This window comes from Moschus berezovskii, chromosome 1, assembly GCF_049115385.1.
Source record: "Moschus berezovskii isolate FMDL1 chromosome 1, NW_MosBer_1.0, whole genome shotgun sequence".
In the NCBI taxonomy this organism is placed as follows: domain Eukaryota; kingdom Metazoa; phylum Chordata; class Mammalia; order Artiodactyla; family Moschidae; genus Moschus; species Moschus berezovskii.
Window position 1 is genome coordinate 119,110,540 of NC_142460.1, and position 22,361 is coordinate 119,132,900.

The 22,361-nt window shown below is 37.6% G+C and overlaps 1 protein-coding gene across 3 annotated transcripts; it reads left to right on the top strand.

Moving 5' to 3' along the window:
* The first annotated feature begins 15 nt into the window (after positions 1-15).
* On the top strand, positions 16-21,643 carry EIF5A2 (eukaryotic translation initiation factor 5A2). 3 transcript variants are annotated; one of them, XM_088839165.1, is made up of 6 exons: positions 16-138; positions 804-997; positions 1,546-1,650; positions 9,209-9,286; positions 15,853-15,984; positions 16,867-21,643. In XM_088839165.1, the coding sequence occupies exons 2-6, from the start codon at positions 833-835 to the stop codon at positions 16,924-16,926; spliced, it is 540 nt and encodes a 179-aa protein (XP_088695291.1). In that variant the 5' UTR covers positions 16-138; positions 804-832; the 3' UTR covers positions 16,927-21,643. The 3 variants fall into 3 exon arrangements, with proteins under 3 accessions (XP_088695291.1, XP_055265985.1, XP_088695286.1); XM_055410010.2 differs by lacking the exon at positions 9,209-9,286 and having other exon boundaries at positions 16,867-21,640; XM_088839160.1 differs by lacking the exons at positions 16-138; positions 9,209-9,286 and adding an exon at positions 489-560 and having other exon boundaries at positions 16,867-21,640.
* The last annotated feature ends 718 nt before the right edge of the window (positions 21,644-22,361 follow it).

The following is a 22,361-nucleotide window of genomic DNA, read 5'->3' on the forward strand; positions in this document are numbered from 1 at the left end:
GGGGAGGCCGGGGTGTGGAAAGTGTGGCGGCCCCGCCCCGTTTCTTGGAACTGCCGCGGCCGCCACAGCTGCCGCCGCCGCAGCTGTGCGGGACCGGCGCGGGTGCGCAGGCAAAAGGCTCTCTTTACCTTCTGAAAGGTGAAGACTCGGGGAAAAGGTGGAGGGGCTGCGACCGGAGCGAGGAAGGGCTGGGGTGGGCAGTCAGAGCCGAGCCCCTACCGAGAAGAGGAGGAAGGATGGATGGGGGACCGAGGCGAGCGCGGGACCCGCCAGGGCTCAGGCCCGTGAGGCGCCGGGCCGGGGATGTCGGTAGGACAGAGGGTGTCTGAGAGGTCGAAGTGACGCCGCTGCAGGCTGAGGGGAGAAGTGTGCGCCCACTGCCCGAGGGCCAGGTGCTGATGGCCAGGTCCTGTTATCCCCGTCATTCGCAGGGATGTGCGGCCTGGGCTGGGCCCCCCGCACTGAGGATCCGGGCGGCGGCGGAGGGCCGGGCGGCGCGGTGCGGGAAGGTCGTCCTGCGTTGGGACGGTGGGGGCCGGGATTTGCTGCCCCCCGAGCGGGTGAGCGCCCTCGGCGGGTATTCCCCAACCCCAGCGAGCTCTGCTGCGACTTCCCTCCCACCTCCCCACCAAAGGATGGAAAAGTTTGTCAGGCCGGAGTTAGAAAGTGCCCACTATTCCGGGTGGGTGTTCTATAAATGCAGAAATAATAGAACCCTGATGCTTGGCTCGTAACTTGTCCGAAATGAGGCGTTTCCCTGCTTGCATGCTAGTTGTTAAAAAGCAAACAAACTTTTTGCATAGTACCCTCAGAAGAATCTCCTCAGCCCACCATGGCGGATGAAATTGATTTCACTACTGGAGATGCTGGGGCTTCCAGCACTTACCCTATGCAGTGTTCCGCCCTGCGCAAAAACGGCTTCGTGGTGCTCAAAGGACGACCATGCAAGATAGTGGAGATGTCAACTTCCAAAACTGGAAAGCACGGTCATGCCAAGGTAAATGCCCTTCCTGGTCTGCCTTGGTGTTGAGGTTTTGATCATTTGTATTCCATTACAGAACATGAGGTTTCTGAACTTATAAGTATATAAGAACACATTTTTTTTTTTCTTCCCACAATTACTGGGTGATCAGCTATTTGAATACTGAAAGGTAGCATTTCCTTCTTGGGCCCTAATAATGTTTCATTAACTGGGAATCGAAACTTTCCTGAATCCTAGTGACTTAGGCAATCTATTCAGTTTGCAAATGAGAAAACCTGTTCTAACATCATTCTAAGGAAACTAACTTCTTTTTTCTTAAGCACTTTTATGATTGAATTACTAGACTGTATGATATTGGGTCTTGATATGTCATGATACTATTTAGTTGTTCACTGCTTCTCAGTTGTATGTACACTACTTTTTTTTTTAAGAAAGTAAAATTAGATGACCTTGGAAGGAGAAAGAATCTGTCATAATCAGCATTGGTATTATGCTTCTGTGTATGTAATGAGTGATATCTTGGCAAAGATTAAGCAGATTTCCTGTTCTCCCTTCTCTGTTAGGTTCACCTTGTTGGAATTGATATTTTCACGGGCAAAAAGTATGAAGATATTTGCCCTTCTACTCACAACATGGATGTTCCAAATATTAAGAGAAATGATTATCAAGTAAGTATTAATTTCCTTTAAAATACTACTTGTTTCCTAAAGGTGCAAATACTTTCTACTGTCAGTTGTAATTTAATAAAACCCACAAATAGTTTTGTACGTTCTTCTAACCTGTTATTAGGTACTGCTTATCTTAGAAATTGGAGAAATATAGTACTTGTACTTTATCTAGGATGACTGCCAGTTTGCCCTTAAACATTATTGTATTTTAAAAAATTTGAACACTTCCTGTTTTTCAGATCAAGTGACTCCATATTGTGAGTCCAGTGTTTAGTAAAATTCGTATTTTCTTTGCTGTAAATTATTTCAAGTTTAAATAATTCCCTTCTGGGTATTTTTTTTTTTTACCTTCCCAGACCTAAGATTCTCAAGAAATTTTTGGAATTCACGTTCCACCAACCAAGTTTGTATGTATTAATGAATGAGTGTCAGAATTTGGTGTCCTTAAATAGGGAAATAAGTTGAAAACCATAAATACAAAGGATAAAGTGTATGGTCACTGACTAGGGTGAAGGAAATAAAAAAAAACTTCGTAGTTGTTTTATTTATATTCAGTGACCATGCTGTGAAATTATAGGTATAAACTGCAACTTTTAGTTCCAATTATACGTTTGGATAAGTCATGTTTAATGATAGCATTTTCTTGTTTGGAGTATTGATAGTAACTAAACCACTGACCTCATAGGTCATAACTAAAGTCTTTCTTGAAAGTCTTCAATTTCTTTATCAAACATGCTATATGTAGAATTCTTTTGTATTCATTTTACATAGTGAAAAATACAAATGTGATGCTCAATTTGTTTTACCCAATTTAAATTTATTTATTTCTACACCTTATATTGTGTTTATAATTTTTAAAGACTGTTACCATTAACAGCAATATCCAATGATTTCCTTTTAGTTTTTGTCCACATGTAAACATATTTTTATACAATTTTAATCTAGTAAGCAGTTTTATATTTTCATTTTCCCTCTTAATAAATGTTTTCTATTGTTGTTTAAAAGTTTGTAGAAATTTGAATTGTCTTAGAATAATAGAAAAAAAATTTTTTTTAATTCAGGCAGATGTGAGTTTCAGTCTAGTCCTGCCACTTTCAAGCTGGGTGATCTTGGACAAATTATGCAATCTTTCTAAGCCTCAGTCTTCCCATCTACAAAGGAGGGATAATAGGAATATTAAATGAGAATATGTGCCCCATAATTACCTCTTAATTAGATATATGCCCCAAAGTAGTTTTTCCTGTATAAAAACTTCACTTAATCATTGCATTATTCTTAGAGTACTTAATTTAGACATTGCATATAGTGCTGCTGCTGCTGCTGCTAAGTCACTTCAGTTGTATCCAGCTCTGTGGGTGCTTGGTAAACATTTGTTAAATGCATACATGATTATTCATTGAGGTAAGGATGGTACAGCCAACTAAAGCTAAGCATAGAATTTTCTTTTGCCAAAAATGAATTTGTTTTCATCCTTAACGTGAATGGTTTGAATATGCAATATCCATTAATATTCATTCAGTATATAATGCTTTGCCTTTGAGTGTTTCAGAAAAGTAGTTCAGATGACTACCACTGTGATCAAATTAGCCAATCATTGATTAGAACTCAGGATTAACATAAAGGAAAATTTTGGTTTGAGTTGTATTTTGGCAGGACCAGAACTAGAATGAGGGAAATGAGATTAGTAAAGCCCTTGCCTCAAGCACAAAATTTTACATAAAGACAAGACCAGTAACAATGCCAAGCCACATAGGGGCCTAAGTCAGAAGGGAAAAATCAGAAATCGTGATCTTGTCCGAAAATTTGTTCATTATAGAATTTTTGCATTCTAATTTTTAAAAATACTACCTTAACCTGATCACTGAGGGTTTTGTGTGTTTGTGTGCACATGCATACCACCTTAAATTCTGCACCCAAAACAAGTGCCTCACTTGGTTCACTGTAGTCCCAGCCTTTGGTATATAGTCTGTGTTACAGAGCTGATAAGAAAATGGCTGAAGCCTAGCCGTCTAGGATCAGATCCTTTCTTTGGCACCTACTAATTACATGACGTTGGTTGACGAGTTATTTAATCTCTTGTATTTATAAAATAAGGATAAGAATAATAAACTTCATGGAATCACTGTAAGGATTAATTAGTTAATTCTTAGAATAGTGCCTTGCAGAGTGAGCACTCAGTGATCACACCCCTTCATTATCAAGTCAGCATAGAATACTTATTTCTGTTCATTTAAAAAATTAGTTCGATGAACCTTTCTAGTTATATTCATTGTGCTGTGGTGGTCTTCACTATCCAAGTGGCTTGATTCAGTTTCTACTTATTATTTGGCTACTTGTAGTCCTTTGTGTTTGCTGAATTTAGTATTTCAAGTGCCAGTTTGGCAGTCAGCTGAAGTGAATATATACATATGTGTGTGTGTTTATTCATTATAATAATTAAAAGGTAAATCTTTGTTTAAGAAAAGAAAGGTATTTATCATTTTATGTATTTTAAAATAAGTTCAAAATGAAAGAAAAATTGTCCCCTGAATTCCATTCCAAGATGTAGCTGGAATTGCTAATTTCCATCCTTTCTCTCAAAACTAGTTATGGTTGTCTGGGGCTCACTGATAGTGTAAAATATAAATACACTTAAACACTTTTTGGAATCCCCAGACTCTTAAATATAGAAACGCTTGTTCAAACTCTGCTACTCCCTTGAATCATACTGCTTTAGAACGTTCTATGTTCCTGTGCACCACACCACAAGTTAACTGTGTTTTTGGCATTCACTAAAGATTTATCTGTCATTTAAAGATCACTTTTCAGAAGGAAAGCTAATCACTACAGGACATGTTAAAGTATAGATTGTGTATCTTTGGATTATGGGTGAATTGCCAAAACTATGAATATTAAATCCTAGTATATTCTTCAAATAAGTGTATGCCTTTTATATAAGGAGTCGAATTTTATTGTTGCAACTTAGAACAATGAAGAAAATAATGATGCAGTGAATTCTCTGTGTTTGAAGTCTTTTTGTACTTTTTAACCTGTTTGTGGAATCTTCGTGTTCCCTAGTAGAAGCAGTGTTTCTTTGGAATAGAAAACCTCTAAATCAGCAGATCCCAGTATTGCAGGGAGAAGAAACAGATATTTTGCTACAGGGTCAGTGAGGGTAGTAGTGAGAAGAGCCTTCTACCTTGGTTGCTAGGCCTGTGTATTTTACCTTGGGGAGAAATAGTACCATATATTGGAATATCTTGTAACCTGTAAAACAGCACCCAGGCCTGCATTGTCCAGCAGGTGGCAAAGATGAGTAGGCCAGTGCAAACTCTCTTAGAATGATGGGAGTACATGGAGCAGTGAATCCTCTGAGCATTGTCCTGCTGTCTTTTATTTCGCCTGTCAAATGAATTTTTTAACCAGAAATGATACTGTGTGAGGTACTGAAGGAGTGTGACAGTTTATAAATCCACAGATGAGATTTCAGCAGAAGCACTGCAGGCAGCAAAGGCAAATTTATATGTAAAGTTAAGAATATATTGCAGTGAGCACAAACTGCTGCCTCTTCCATGATGGAGGGAATATACTATCACCAGGCGGCTGTCTCTTTGCCCTAGCTTCAGTTCAGTCACTCAGTCGTGTCCGACTCTTTGTGACCCCCTAAACCACAGCACGCCAGGTCTCCCTGTCCATCACCAACTCCTGGAGTCCACCCAAACCCATGTATATCGAGTCGGTGATGCCATCCAACCATCTCATCCTCTGTCGTCCCCTTCTCCACCTGCCCTCAATATTGATTTCCCAGCATCAGGGTTTTTTCAAATGAGTCCGCTCTTTTCATCAGGTGGCCAAAGTATTGGAGTTTCAGCGTCACCATCAGTTCCACCAATGAACACCCAGGACTGATTTCCTTTAGGATGGACTGGTTGGATCTCCTTGTAGTCCAAGGGACTCTCAAGAGTCTTCTCCAACACCACAGCTCAAAAGCATCAATTCTTCTGGGCTCAGCTTTCTTTATAGTCCAACTCTCACATCCATACATGACCACTGGAAAAACAACAGCCTTGACTAGACGGACCTTTGTTAACAAAGTAATGTCTCTGCTTTTTAATATGCTGTTAGGTTGGTCATAACTTTCCAAGGAGTAAGAGTCTTTTAATTTCATGGCTGCAGTCACCATCTGCAGTGATTTTGGAGCCCAGAAAAATAAAGTTTGACACTGTTTCCACTGTTTCCCCATGTATTTGCCATGAAGTGATGGGACCAGATGCCATGATCTTAGTTTTCTGAATGTTGAGCTTTAAGCCAACTTTTTCACTCTCCTCTTTCACTTTCATCAAGTGCCTCTTTAGTTCTTCACTTTCTGCCCTAAGGGTGGTGTCATCTGCATATCTGAGGTTATTGATACTTCTCCCAGCAATCTTGATTCTAGCTTGTGATTCATCCAGCCCAGCATTCCTCATGATGTACTCTGCATATAAGTTAAATAAGCAGGGTGACAATATACAGCCTTGACATACTCCTTTTCCTATTTGGAACCAGTCTGTTGTTCCATGTCCAGTTCTAGCTGTTGCTTCCTGACCTGCATACAGGTTTCTCAAGAGGCAGGTCAGGTGGTCTGGGATTCCCATCTCTTGAAGAATTTTCCACAGTTTTTTGTGATCCACACAGTCAAAGGCTTTGGCATAGTCAATGAAGCAGAAATAGATGTTTTTCTGGCACTCTCTTGCTTTCTCCATGATCCAGCGGATGTTGGCAATTTGATCTCTGGTTCCTCTGCCTTTTCTAAAACCTGCTTGAACATCTGGAAGTTCACGGTTCACATATTGCTGAAGCCTGGCTTGGAGAATTTTAAGCATCATTTTACTAGCTTGTGAGATGAGTGCAATTGTGCGGTAGTGTGAGCATTCTTTGGCATTGCCTTTCTTTGGGATTGGAATGAAAACTCACCTTTTCCAGTCCTGTGGCCACTGCTGAGTTTTCCCTATTTGCTGGCATATTGAGTGCAGCACTTTCACAGCATCATCTTTCAGGATTTGAAATAGCTCAACTGGAATTCCATCACCTCCACTAGCTTTGTTCGTAGTGATGCTTCCAAAGGCCCACTTGACTTCACACTCCAGGATGTCTGGCTCTAGGTGAGTGATCACACCATTGTGATTATCTGGGTCATGAAGATCTTTTTTGTACAGTTCTTCTGTGTATTCTTGCCACCTCTTCTCCGTATCTTCTGCTTCTGTTAGGTTCCTACCATTTCTGCCCTTTATTGAGCCCATCTTTGTGTAAAATGTTCCCTTGCTATCTCTGATTTTCTTGAAGTGATCTCTACTCTTTCCCATTCTATTGTTTTCCTCTATTTCTTTGCATTGATCCCTGAGGAAGGCTTTCTTATCTCTCCTTGCTATTCTTTGGATCTCTGCATTCAGATGGGCATATCTTTCCTTTTCTCCTTTGCTTTTCGCTTCCTGTCTTTTCACAGCTATTTGTAAGGCCTCCTCAGACAGCTATTTTGCCTTTTTCCTTTTCTTTTTCTTGGGGATGGTCTTGATCCCTGCCTCCTGTACAATGTCATGAATCTCCATCCATAGTTCATCAGGCACTCTATCAGATCTAATCCCTTAAATCTATTTGTCACTTCCACTGTATAATCGTAAGGGATTTGGTTTAGGTCATACCTGAATGGTCTAGTGGTTTTCCCTACTTTCTTCAATCTCAGTCTGATTTTGTCAATAAGGAATTCATGATCTGAGCCATAGTCAGCTCCTGGTCTTGTTTTTGCTAACTGTATAGAGCTTCTCCATCTTTGGCTGCAAAGAACATAATCAATATGATTTTGGTGTCGACCATCTGCTGATATCCATGTGTAGAGTCTTCTCTTGTGTTGTTGGAAGAGGGTGTTTGCTATGACTAGTGCGTTCTTTTGGCAGAATCTGTTAGCCTTTGCCCTGCTTCATTTTGTACTCCAAGGCCAAATTTGCCTGTTACTCCAGGTGTTTCTTGACTTACTACTTTTGCATTCCAGTCCCCTCTAATGAAAAGGACATCTTTTGGGGTGTGTTAGTTCTAGAAGGTCTTGTAGGTCTTCATAGAACTGTTCAACTTCAGCTTCTTCAGCATTACTGGTCAGAGCATAGACTTGGATTACCGTGATACTGAATGGTTTGTCTTGGAAATGAACAGAGATCATTCTGTCGTTTTTGAGATTACATCCAAGTACTGCATTTCGGACTCTTTTGTTGACTATGATGGCTACTCCATTTCTTGTAAGGGATTCCTGCCCACAGTAGTAGATATAATGGTCATCTGCGTTAAATTCACCCATCCCAGTCCATCTTAGTTCACTGATTCCTAGAATGTCAATGTTCACTCTTGTCATCTCCTGTTTGACTACTGCCAATTTGCCTTGATTCATGGACCTAACAGTCCAGGTTCCTATGCATTATTGCTCTTTGAAGCATTGGACCTTGCTTCTATCACCAGTCCCATCCACAACTGGGTGTTGTTTTTGCTTTGGCTCCATCCCTTCATTCTTTCTGGAGTTCTTTCTCTACTAGCATATTGGGCACCTATCAACCTGGGAAGTTCATCTTTCAGTGTCCTATCTTTTTGCCTTTTCATACTGTTCATGGGGTTCTCAAGGCAAGAATACTGAAGCGCTTTGCCATTCCGTTCTCCAGTGGACCACATTCTGTCAGACCTCTTCACCATGACCCGTCCATCTTGGGGGGCCCCACACGGCGTGGCTTAGTTTCACTGAGTTAGACAAGGCTGTGGTCTGTGTGATCAGATTGGCTAGTTGTCTGTGATTGTGGTTTCAGTCTGTCTGCCCTCTGATGCCCTCTCTCATTGCCTACCGTCTTACTCGGGTCTCTCTTACCTTGGATGTGGGGTATATCTTCACGGCTGCTCCAGCAAAGCGCAGCTGCTGTTCCTTACCTTGGAAGTGGGGTAGCTCCTCTTAGCCGCGGCCCCTGACCTCGGGTGTGGGGTAGCTCCTCTTGGCTGCCGCCCCTGACCTCAGGCCCCTGACCTTTGCCCTAGGAAATAGTGCCATATCAGTGACTCTGCATTGGTCTCTGCTCTGAGGTACCAGCAGCAACTGTAGTCAGTAGTGGCTGTAGGTCACATCAGCCTTGGTGAGAAAAAATCTGTGTCAATTAGCTTATGCCACAATGGCCAGTCATTGATAAGCCAACTGAGCAAGGACTGGGAAGACTACAGTAAGAAACTAAGTGACATTCGCTGACAGAATCATCTTGTCACCTAACTATCTGCCTCCTCAGTAGCATGTCCCCTTGGTAAGCATTTATACGGACACATTCTCTATTCAGAGAGGCCCCTCCAGGTACCGCTCTCCCAGACCTTATTGTCAGCAGTTTTCCCATCTTGTTCTTTCATTGTGGTTGAACTTCCATACAGACTCTTAGCCGCTGCCCATCATCATTGTAAATCTAAATCTTCAGTTCTTTATTCTTTGAGTCCAGTGCATGAAGTTCTCATCTTCACTATCTCTCCGAGTAGTTTCATCAGACCATGCATAACCATCTAGAAGCCACTCTGAATTTTTACTTTTCAGTCAGCTGCTCATAGGGAACTTCCCCCACAAAGCCACTGGTATGAGTTGAGGGAGAAGTGGTGGATGTTGCAGAAGAAGGTACTTTCTGAGTCTCATACAGCTTGCTTGTGACTTCAGGGCCTGCTCAAGTGGGTCTCATATATGCAGCTTCCACTGGATGATGAAGTGGTGCTGTGCATACCCAGTTTTATGGCTTGGTGGGTCAGGGAGCACTCTAGTTGATAACAGTGTTATTTACTTGTGTTGTTTGATAACAATGGTCAAGCATTCTTGCCCAATCTCCTCCCTATACCCCCCGCCCCCTGCCGCCAGGGACCAGCAGGTCTAAAGAAGTAGCTTGAGAGTGCTGGAGGAAGAGGAAAAGGAAGGAGAAAAAAGGAGGTCTTACCTAAAAGCCTGACTGTTCTGAAATATATTGAGAATTAAAATTAAGTTCAGAAGTTAAGGCTAAGAAGGCACCTGTATGATGCGATTCCTTCTCCAGCTTTCTGCTATTATGTACCAATAATGCAAATACAGGCAAAAGTTGCCCCATAATTTTCCTTTTTCATGTTCTTATCTGACCACATCATGGACAGGATCTCCAGTCACTGGCTTTCCCCACATACTTCCTTTCAGTTCATGCTTTGTTTCCCAGCTCCCTGTGCCTCCAACTATTTAGTGGTTACAGTGCTCTTTCTAGAATTCTGATATACCACAGCATTTTTCTTTTTTGCTTTTTATAGTAGACATTTTCAAAATATGATGAACCTATACCCATCATCCACCTTAAAAAATTATCAGTTTAGTTCAGTCGTTCAGTCGTGACCGACTCTTTGCGACCCCATGAATCACAGCACGCCAGGCCTCCCTGTCCATCACCAACTCCCGGAGTTCACTCAAACTCATGTCCATCAAGTCGGTGATGCCATCTAGCCATCTCATTCTCTGTCATTCCCTTCTCCTCCCGCCCCCAATCCTTCCCAGCATCAGAGTCTTTTCCAGTGAGTCAACTCGTCGCATGAGGTGGCCAAAGTATTGGAGTTTCAGCTTTAGCATCAGTCCTTCCAATGAATACCCAGAATTGATCTCCTTTAGAATGGACTCATGGGGTCGCAAAGAGTCGGACATGAGCGACTGAACTGAACTGAACTGAGAATGGACTGGTTGGATCTCCTTGCAGTCCAAGGGACTCTCAAGAGTCCAGCACCACAGTTCAAAAGCATCAATTCTTCGACGATCAACTTTCTTCACAGTCCAACTCTCACATCCATACATGGAAAAACCATAGCCTTGACTAGACAGACCTTTGTTGGCAAAGTAATGTCTCTGCTCTTTCATATATTATCTAGGTTGGTCATAACTTTCCTTCCAAGGAGCAAGCATCTTTTAATTTCATGGCTGCAATCAGCATCCACAGTGATTTTGGAGCCCAAAAAAATAAAGTCTGACACTGTTTCCACTGTTTCCCCATCTATTTCCCATGAAGTGATGGGACCAGATGCCATGATCTTTGTTTTCTGAATGTTGAGCTTCAAGCCAGCCTTTTCATTCTCCTCTTTCACTTTCATCAAGAGGCTTTTGAGTTTCTCTTCACTTTCTGCCATCAGGGTGGTGTCATCTGCATATCTGAGGTTATTGATATTTTTCCCGGCAATCTTGATTCCAGCTTATGCTTCTTCCAGCCCAGCGTTCCTCATGATGTACTCTGCGTATAAGTTAAATAAGCAGGGTGACAATATACAACCTTGACGTACTCCTTTTCCTATTTGGAACCAGTCTGTTGTTCCATGTCCAATTCAATACATAGCAAATCTTATTTCATTTATACCCCCCATCTACTTTTATTTCCTGTATCCTCTATCTCTTGATTATTTTGAAGCTAATTCCAGACATTATCTTATTTATCATTTCATCTGCAAATATTTTGATACACATTTTTAAAAGGTAAGGGCTGTAAAGAGCAAGATCAAAGCACACTCTGGCACCTCCAAAATTAGTAATTCCTTAATGTCTTCAAATATCCAATCAATATCTACATTTTCTTAATTGTATTTGTGTTTTGCTTTTTCAGATGTGATAGTTACTGTTTTTATTTTGTAGTTTTACTAAATCAGGACCTAAATAAAGTCCACACATTGAAATTGGTTGAGGTATCTCTTAAAACTGCTTTATAGGTTCTCCTCTCTCATACATGCATTTGAGTCTCTCTTTCCTCCCTTCCTTATGTCTCTCTCTCTCTCTGCCCGCCTCTCAGTTTTTTGATGAAGAACGTTGTTCTGTAGACTTTCCCACAGGCTTTATTTTGCTAATTGCATTTTCCTTGTTCTTTAACATGTTTCTTTGTCCCACATGTTTCTGAAAATGGATAATTAAATGTACAGATCCAGTTTAGATTTTTATTTTTTTCATCTTTTTTCTTTAACAAGAACTACTCCAAAGGTGATGTTCTGTGCAGTCATCAAGTAAATGAATCTTATGGTTTGCTCTTTTGTGATATTATTAGATATGTAATAACTGCCTCAAGCCATTAATTTATTAGGGAAGACAAAGTAATAATAATCAGTTACTCTTTAAAAAAAAGCCAGAACACTTCTATAAAGAGAAACTTTCCTTTAGCTTTTTTGATTACCCTTGGAACAGTATATAATAGGAAAGGCAATATAAATACTTGATTCTTTCCCTTTAATTACCAGTTTTCAAAATTAGTTGGTTTTCTGGCTTTTATTGAAGATGACCAGTGAAATGTTTTTTTGCCACTTTGAACTCAAGCATTGAAACACATTTATGTTTCAGTATATTGTAGTTATTATCATTATTCTTTCTCAAATTTTTCTATCTTTGTCCAGAGGGCCCTTATTTCAGTTGGCTCCTGAATCCCTTTGATATGGATCACCATGCTTTCACATCTTGTATGCTTCCTACTCTGGACCTGGAATTATCCATTTTCTCAGGAGCCCTATAGAGAGAAATAACACCATACATTGGATTCATTTAGTAGGGAATAATAGATACCACATTCTGGTACTAGTATTTTGCGGGTATGGTATAATTTCAGATGTCATTCAGTAGCTTGGTATGCCACTGCATGATTGACTCTTCTATTACAAGTTTTCTGACCCTGCCTCTCCTGTCTCCTTGCTTACTATTAACAAAATGATTTCTTTTTCTACCAAAAAAAATTGTTCATAACATTTCAAAGTTACCAAGTGAGTATTGTTCAGTCGCTCAGTTGAGTCTGACTCTTTTCAACTCCATGGACTGCAGCACACCAGGCTTCCCTGTCCTTCACCATCTCCCAGAGCTTGCCTCAAACTCATGTCCTTTGAGTCGGTGATGCCATCCAACTATCTCATCCCCTTTTGTCCCCTTCTCCTCCTGCCTTCAATCTTTCCCAGCATCAGGGTCTTTTCCAACAAGTTGGCTCTTCACATCAGGTGACCAAAGAATTAGAGGTTCAGCTTTAGCATCAGTCCCTCCAGTGAATATTCAGGATTGATTTCTTTTAGGATTGACTGGTTTGATCTCCTTGCAGTCCAAGGGACTCTCAAGAGTCTTTCTCCAACACCACAGTTCAAAAGCATCAATTCTTTGGCACTCAGCCTTCTTTATGGTCCAGCTCTCACATCCATACATGACTATTGGAAAAACCATAGCTTTGACTATATGGACCTTTGTAGGCAAAGTAACGTCTCTGCTTTCAATACACTATCTAGGTTTGTCATAGCTTTTCTTCCAAGGAGCAAGCGTCTTCTAATTTCATGGCTGCAGTCACTATCCACAGTGATTTTGGAGCCCAAGAAAGTAGAGTCTGTCACTGTTTCCATTGTTTCCCCATCTGTTGGCCATGAAGTGATGGGACCGGTTGCCACGATCTTCTTCTTTTGAATGTTGAGTTTTAAGCCAACTTTTTCACTCTCCTCTTTCATGTTCATCAAGAGGCTCTTTAGTTCCTCTCTTCACTTTCTACCATAAGGGTGGTGTCATCTGCATATCTGAGGTTATTGATATTTCTCCTGACAATCTTGATTCCAGCTTGTGCTTCATCCAGCCTGGCATTTTGCATGATGTACTCTGCATGTAAGTTAAATAAGCAGGGTGACAATATATAGCCTTAATGTACTCCTTTCCCAATTTTGAAACAGTCCATTGTTTCATGTAAGGTTCTAGCTGTTGCTTCTTGACCTGCTTATGGATTTCTCAGGAGGCAGGTAAGATAGTCTGGTATTCCCATCTCTTGAAGAATTTTCCAGAGTTTGTTGTGATCCACATAGTCAAAGGCCTTAGTGTAGCCAATGAGTAGATTTGCTTAAGGTGAAGGATCAGAAGGAAATATTTAGAATTATAACTGTTTCCTTACCACCATCTGCTTCTGACTATAGAATCAGAGAGGGCTTTGAGGAAAGATTGAAAAAGTTGCACAGAAATATGCTTGAAACACAAAAATGACACTGTTAGCTTTTTTTTTTTTTTTACAAGATTGAAAATGACAAAAGGGGAAATGGTACCTTGAAAGTGGAAAAATCTGGCAGATACTACTGTAGCCAGGTGATCAAAGTTAATATCACCAATAATAGGAAATAGGCATTATTTACCTCTTGATGTGATACTCTGAGGACACATCATTTATGCAGTAATCCTTCCAAAAATGTACTATCTTATTCATTAAGAAACTGACAAACTCAAACTGTTATAAGAAACATTCTATAATTCAGTGAATCTGTGCTTGTCAAAAACGTCAGTGTTATGAAAGACAAAGGATCAGGAGCTGTTCCAAATTAAGAGACTGAACTGGTATGATTGCCAAAAAATACCAGGCATGATCCTGGAGCTGGGAGGGAAAAAAAGACAATACTGCAGCTTTGAATACAGATTGTATATTAAACAATATGTTAGCAATATTGAATTTCCTGATTTTGAAAAATGAACTGTGATTATATAAGGGTATGTCCTTTTTCTTGAGAACACAGTATTATTGCTAAAGAGTCATGATGGTTGAAACTTACTCTCAAATGGTTCAGTAAAAATAAAAGAATAAGAATGTGTATGGAAGCATTTTATATATTCCATATATACTAGAGATTTTTAAAAAATCTCATGGTTAAAAGTTAACAAAGAGTAAATTTAAGTAAAAGACAAAGGATTTCATTGCATTACTTTTACAACTTTTCTTTAAGAAGATCAAATAATTCATTTTTAATTTCATTTTTCTATGCTAGTTTTATTTTTGAAAATTTTAATTTTATTTATTATAGCAATTTATTTTAATGTTTATAAACAAATATTTTAGTAGATGTTTTATAATATGTCTGTACATTTTTGGATTTGAAATGCTTTATAGTTCATCCCATGGCTTATGAACGCTATGTTATGAATTGCTCTTAAAAAATAAAATACCATATAAATTTCAAAATACCAATATTATTATTTGGCTTATTGATTCAGTCACTAATGGAGTGGGAACCTTTTAACTCTTGAAATTGACAGGTTCTACCTCAGGGAGTTGCTAATGGAGCTAAAATAAAAACAATGAGCCTGTGGTTGTCTAAAAGTTACACTTCTGCCTCAACCTCCTTGCTCCCGCCTTTTCTGCCAGCTACCTCACGAATGTTTGAGTGACCAAAAGATTAAAGTGTTTGTGGTGGCTCAATAGGGTGGCTTTTTGTTTTTGAGATTATAGACATGTGCAGAAACTGAAATCGCCTGTGGTAGGTGCAGTTTCTGTGGAAAGCCATTGCCTGAGTTGGTAGGGCCATAAAGGAGAGCTTTGACACTCTATCTCTGGGGTATGCCTGTGTCATGTCATAGTGGCTAAAGGGGACCAGGGACCGTGTCTCTGATTCCTTTTGTGTATCTCAGTGTTAGCATCCGGCGTGCTGGCTGGTTGCTTTTCATAAAACCTCTCGAAATTCTAGGCATACTGATGGTGTACCTGCTTTTAGAATAAATGAATGTGGCCTGCCAGTTTCCTCATACCTGTAATGAAAAAAATTCAATGATATCAAAACTGTCTTTTTGCAGGTGAGGTTGATGACTGGGTTTGTTGCATTAATGTCATCAACAAGCTAATTTTTTTCTTTTTAAAAAAATCTAGTGTGGTTAGCAGTGAGCTGGAGGCTAAAAATTTTCCATTTCAGTTTGTTTATAATCAAATTATAAACCATACTGTTTATAGTCATGAAAAACTGAAAATAACTTTTATGCCCATTAATACAAAAATGGTTAAATCAGTAACTGTATCCATGCATCTCTGAAGTGATTAAAGAGATTAAGGTAAGTCCATATTTTCCAAAATTGAAAGATTTCTAAGACATATTTTAAGTGAAAACAACTTGCTGAAAAATACTTAACTCATTTATTTTTGAAAACAACTATATCTGTATTGTGTACATAAATGTAAATACTTCTGGATACCCTATTAAAAAAACCCAAATTGTTGAATAATGTAGATATTTGGGGGAGGGAAGAATGCAAGAAGGAATGAACTTATACTTTTTGTCTATACCTATCTTCTACTTTTGTATGTGTAGCATTCTTAAGTACCAAAAATTTATTAATGTATTACTATATACTTATACAAATAAATGTAAATGGAAGTTCATGTTAAAATTACAAAAGAGTGGATATAATCTAATCAGTGCAAATGATATAATTTCTTTCAATAGCTGATATGCATTCAGGATGGTTACCTTTCCCTGCTAACAGAAACTGGTGAAGTTCGTGAGGATCTTAAGCTTCCAGAGGGTGAACTAGGCAAAGAAATAGAAGGAAAATATAATGCAGGTGAAGATGTACAGGTAAAGACCTATGGGGAGATTTTTTTTTAAAGCCATTTTATAAAAGCTTTGACTTAAAGTAGTTAGCATAAAATACTATAAGAAATACAGCTGTTAAATACTGCTGAAATGTTGAAAAGGAACTCGAGAACTAGGCAGTTTTCCCAGGATACCTTTTACCATGCCCATTCCCAAAGAAAGTATCAAAGTTCATTTTTCACTACATAGACACTGTCAACCCCAAATTTGTTTTGAAGGTCAGCCTGAACTATTCTGAAGGATAAGAAAGGATGTTATGGGAATTCTAAAGAGTGAAGGTGATTTATTTTATCTTTGTTATAACTTTCAGAAGTATAACATCTAAGTATTGCGGCATTTTATAGTTCTTATTCTCCTGTTCCCTGGAAATTGTTTTTAAAACCACAATTTAAGAAATTCTTCTCTAGAAAACTGTCGAGAAAGATGATTTGATCTTGGAATGCCTCTTTCCAAAATAAATATGTATAAAACATCCACAAATACTCACCTCATCCTCTCCTTCCCTCATTGTATCCACAAGTCTGTTCTTATACATTACCACATGCAAAATAGATGAGCAGTGGGAATTTGCTGTATGATGCAGGGAGCGCAAACCCAGTGCTCTGTGACAACCTAGAGGGGTGGGAGGGAGGTTCAATAGGGAGAGGACATAGGTATACCTATGGCTGATTCCTTTTGATGTATAGCAGGAACCAGTACAATATTGCAAAACAATTATCCTCCAGTTAAAAATAACTTTTTTAAAGTTAAATAAGCAGGGTGAAAAATAGATCCACAATTATCCAGTGTATGATGAATTAAATATATCTTATATAGATATTGCCTTTTGAATAACTTTTTACCTGCTTTTTTTTTTTCTTCTAGGTGTCTGTCATGTGTGCGATGAGTGAAGAATATGCTGTAGCCATAAAGCCCTGCAAATAAATGGGAACATCAGGCATGAGCAAACTGTTTAGGTCTGGATCAACTACAGATCTAAAGTTTGGTTCTAAGTTGTCACCAAAGCTATAGCCTTCATAAGCAACCTCATTTCTTTTTCAGTTGTTTTGAAATTGTGCTGAGTTAGTTTTGCAGGCAATTAGTAATTTTAAAAAATAATCAAGATATATAACTTTTTTTTAATTTTGTAGGTGTCTTTACTATAACATTCCTGTGGTTTTCAGTATGTGAGTCCAAGAAACAGATGAGATAGCTTCAGCAGATGTGATTTGTCTGAGCAAATCATTCCTGAATTTTAGTTAAATGATAAATAAACCAGGGTTTTAAACAATGTAGCATCCAGTGGTATTGATGTACCACATTTAAGTTGAATTGCTCTGCATTAATTTCAAACTTAATATCATAGAATAAGTAGATTATGGATTGGAATTGTCAGAATTTCAGCCTGGGTGTGACTAATACAGATCCTTAAACAAAAATCATGTTATCAAAAAGTGCCAGTTATCTTAGTAACCGTGTGCAGCCCACCTGTGTTACCTCAGTCATTCTGTTCTTTGCCAAATTTCTGGCAGACTTAATATAATCTGTATTATGGTCATTTTAGTACTTTGTTGTGGTTAATAGAGGCATTAAACTGTTGTGTGACTGTTAGCAAGTCATATTGTACAGAAGGCCCAAAGGACAGTGGCAGAGGGTGTTGGTAAAAGCTGTAGCTTTTTATTTGAGGCCTTTGTAATCAGCATAAAAATAGGAAGTTTCTGTTTGCATTTTTAACTTTTGTTTTCTCTATTTAAAGGAGTGACATGCTTTACAGGATACTATGCAGTACTTTTTATCGATTATGTTGAATAGTTGATATTTATAGTAATCACTCCTTTCCAGACATTTTTAAGTAGACTTTTTTTGACATCAGAATATTTGTTAAACAAAAACTGGAAATTCTTACTTTAAATTATTTGGAATGCTTGTTAAATTTATGTATGTTTTTTCTAACATGAAAGTGAATCATAGAAGAAAAGTTACTTTATATGATTATTATTTAACTGAAGAATATGTATTTATCTGATTGTCATGTGACTTAATTCACTTAGTGGTGTGAAATATAGCTAGGAAAGATTTCTATAAACTGAATTACTTTTAAAAGTATTTTAGGTGATTCTGCTACATTTCTGTTCAGTCTTTTGGATCATATATCTATTTCCAGAATTCTAGGCATTATCACAGGGTTTGTGAGGACTTTTGACCCAATAGCAGCCATTATATTGCAGTGAAACTTAGAACAAAATCACCATTTCAGTAAGACTTTCATTCTCTAAGACTGATTATAAGACCTCTCCCATCATACATTGACTTCTAAAAGGCCTTTGTACCCGATCACCTAGAGGAAAATCTGCATGATGCTATAATCGGTCTACTCAGTGATTGGAAATAGCATTAGGAACAAAAGATCCCAGTTTTAGTTACTTAATTTGCCCATGCTTTTAAATCTTGTATTGGCCTCAGCAAAACCACTTGGAGAAGAAGCAAGATGCTTTAAGGAAATGCAAGAGGAATTCTAAAGCACAAGAAATATTGATGTTGTAGTTAATCATTTTTTAGTATAACATTTTATCTTTTGCCCATCTAAAGCACAATTAGTAATTAGGCTAAATTCTTTCATTTCCGGAATTCCATTTAGGTATCTACAAGATACTGCTCTAGTTCTTTTTAATACTCTGTAGTATGTATCTTACTTGTGACTGGTTGGCATCGTTACCTGCAGGAATTCCAGAAAGTTACCAATCTGTGCTTCTTGCTGGCCATTCATATGACCCCAGTTAACTACACTAGTATTCTGGTTTCGTATTAATTCTGGATTAGCATGCCCTTGTTCTTCCTAATTTATGAAACTTCACATATTTTCAATTGCAAGGTAAAGTATTTCAATTGCAAAGTATATATAAATTATAATAATGCACCTATACTTCATATATTGAATGGCAAAAGCTACTTATGCATTTCAAGTACTATAATAAAGTGTAAATACTCCTCTAACATATAATTATAGGTGTAGATTTTAAAGATATGGGACTGTTTATTTTCATGTAAGTCAATACTTGTTTCTCTTGAACAATATATTTCATTTAGAAAAGCTTTATAAATTGTATTAAAAGGAAGCAGGAAACATTTTTTAATGAACAGAAATTACTTCATTCTTTTTTGACATCAGAAATGTTAAAAGTTGATTCCTAGTATTTGTTGTACTTTTTTGTAGTAAATGTTAATTGTCACAGTTACCACATGTAGAATGTAGACTGTCATGTTGATAGATTATACAGTGATATACCTTTTTGTCTGCAGGCATTTCACCAATTTATATACAGTATTATACTAACAAGTGGAATATTTGTTTCTTTCTAGAACAACATATTTTATTTCTACTGTGAAGACTTTGTTATATCTTATTTGCTACAAAGTTGTATACCCTCTGAAATAGATCAAATTATTGCTACTTGGACTTAGCATTTGCATCATAAACATAATTATGATGTTTCTTTCATGCTCCCCTCCAAGGGCTGTCAAGTCACTTGAAATTGTTGCTAACCAAGCTCTTGAATCCATTTCCATTTGTGGTACAAAATTCTGTATGGATGCTTTATAACTATTACCAAAACTCTCCTGCAGCCAGAGCATGAAATCTTTAATAGGAGATGCTGCAATAAAATGTTTAGGCTATAAAATTTGGGGATACAATTTTTCATTATAGCACAACATGTGTGCATATGCACACATAGCTTTCTATGTTTGTTCTTTTTACAAAGTTCTTCCAACTCTTAAAAGTACTGTAGTCTGGTAGTGCCTCAAATGTTGGTAACGTTTTTTTTAATTTACAACTTTTCCAGAATTTGTTTTTGTACTTTAAAGTTTCTCAATTAGATTATTTCTAGTTGTAATTTGAATGCATTGTTCTCAGGGCTGTTTGTGCTAAGAGCTGAAGTTTCCTTATTTTAAAGCTAACTGCCTGAAAGAATATTGTAAAATTTTCCCACATTGTAATACAATGATACATACAAATAAAAATCTGTAATATCAACACACTTAAACTATATGCTAAATATTCAAAAACAAAAGATGGGAACATTGCTAACATCTATACTGGAATCTTGCCATATTTTTTTATTTTAGAAAAGAATTTAGTCGTCTTATCTTTAGAACCTTATCCTTAATGATACACCTGAAAGCATTCCTTTGGCATGGACCCCAAAGATAGCTTTAGAGCCAAACTTTGATGTGGTGATTCTCAAAACATGTCTAGGGACAACAGAATTAAAATTCGTAATACTTTTGGGGATACATTATTAAAGTGTTTACAGACTGAATTCTGTATATGAACTAGTAACAAATTTATTATAAGAAAATATGACTCTTAAGCAGTATATATACAAACTATAAGCATATTTCCGTAAACAACATAATATTAATTGGTCAACAGTTTTAAGTTTTCTGATATCATCTAGGCATAATATTTCAGTTTTCAAGCTTTTTTCCTCCCAGCATTTGGACAAGTAATAGGTAACAAAGGCTTAAGAAAAATTTATTGTGAAAAACCTTAAAATCGGGAAAATTCAATCCATTAACTTTATTAAATTTTCTTTCTCTGAATTGGGCATATGGTATTATTTGATTTTAGCAGGGAACATTTGGATTTAGCTTACGGAACACAGATGTTCTATGGGAACATGACTTGAAGTTCTATATAATTTAATATTTTTTCATTAAATGACCATCAAAGTACTACCAAGTGAGGTCAAGTGCCTGAAAAGTGCTGTATATATCTATACACGTTTTCCTTACATGAAAGATGCATCTTATGGCAATGCATATCAGGCTTTCACCTGCTAAAAAAACATTCTTGTTGCCCAACCTTACCATCCACCACTATTCCTGACTCCTTATTACAGGTTGCAACCTATTTTACAATTAAAAGAGAGGTTCCTTTATTTATATAAAGTCCCTAAAACTATGTCTTGATATTGGTAGACTTAAGTTTATCATAGTTCAAGATTGCACTTTTTTAAAACTCTGGATATAAACTTTATTCAGTGGTGACTATACAGCTTGTCACAAGTCGCGGTTGTGATCTTTCTTGAGAGGAATCCTTTATGTGGTTAATAGCTACTATCAATAAGCACTCTTGTGCTTGTTATAAAGAATAATGCAAATTCCTCGCTCTGTACTGTTTTTGTCCTCTTCAAAAAGGAAATCGTTGAAATGGCATTGTCTAATCCAGTGGCACTTTATTAGTAATACATTTTATTTGTCATAGGTATAAGAGAACTCATGCTCTTACCTGCAGAGACTCATATGTTTTAGCTAACACTTTAAAATTGTAAGATATGTAGTATGGATATTATTATTATAATTGTGTATTTTACATTTCAAAAGTGGGTAAAATTCATATATTAAGCCTTTGACTATGTTAAAATAATTGTGAAATCCTTTAAAATGTAGATAGTAAACTTATCAATTATAACTTTTTGTTACATTACAATATATTTGTCTGTTAACTTCATCAGTTATATTAAATAAAAATAAAGTTAATTTAACAGCTTATACTATTCTTGTATATATACATTCCTAGAGACATTTTCATACTAGAAAATTAACTACTGTTAAAAGAAAATCTAAGTTGTATTTTGTTTGTTTTTCTATATTTTAGGTTCTTATTGTACAGCACCCTAGCTTTACATCTGGAAATGTTAATTTCTAAATTTCAATTCCAGGTTTAGATATACTTTTTAAAAAAATCTTTAAGGTTTTAATAGTTTTTAGAATATATAAAATACATGGTTCAAAATTCTGTAGATACAAGAATAAATACATCTCTTCCTCCTCTTCCTGTGCATTCTTCCAGGACATAATGCAAGAGAGATCACGTCCCAACCCCTGATCAGGGTCTGAGGTGTTCCTTCCCTATCAGACTTGCTGTTCGCTTTCTATACTGATGTGAATGGTGTGATGAGTCCCAGAAGCAAAGTCTTTTCCCAATCCTCATCATATCTACTCAACATCATCTGGACAGATTCATCCTGAGGTAGTGCAGCAGTTTCTTCTTTTTACCCACTGTACCATTCTAGAACATCTCTCACTTCCTGACATATGAATCATACCAAGACTACCAGCATAGTTGTCACCGTGTATCTATGATCAGTATTACTGTTACACATAACCCTCCAGATCCAGCAAGCATAACTGGGCAGTGGGAGAAGCACTTGCATACCTCAGCCCCACTCTTTTTTGCCACTTGCAAACACTAATAACTTGTATCCCAGAAATAGACATGGGAGGGAAAAAAGAAGAGGGAAAAGGGACTAACTGTACGTCACATATCAGCTTGAGTTTCTTCAAGCCCCCCCGCCCAACCTCATATTTAAACGAAT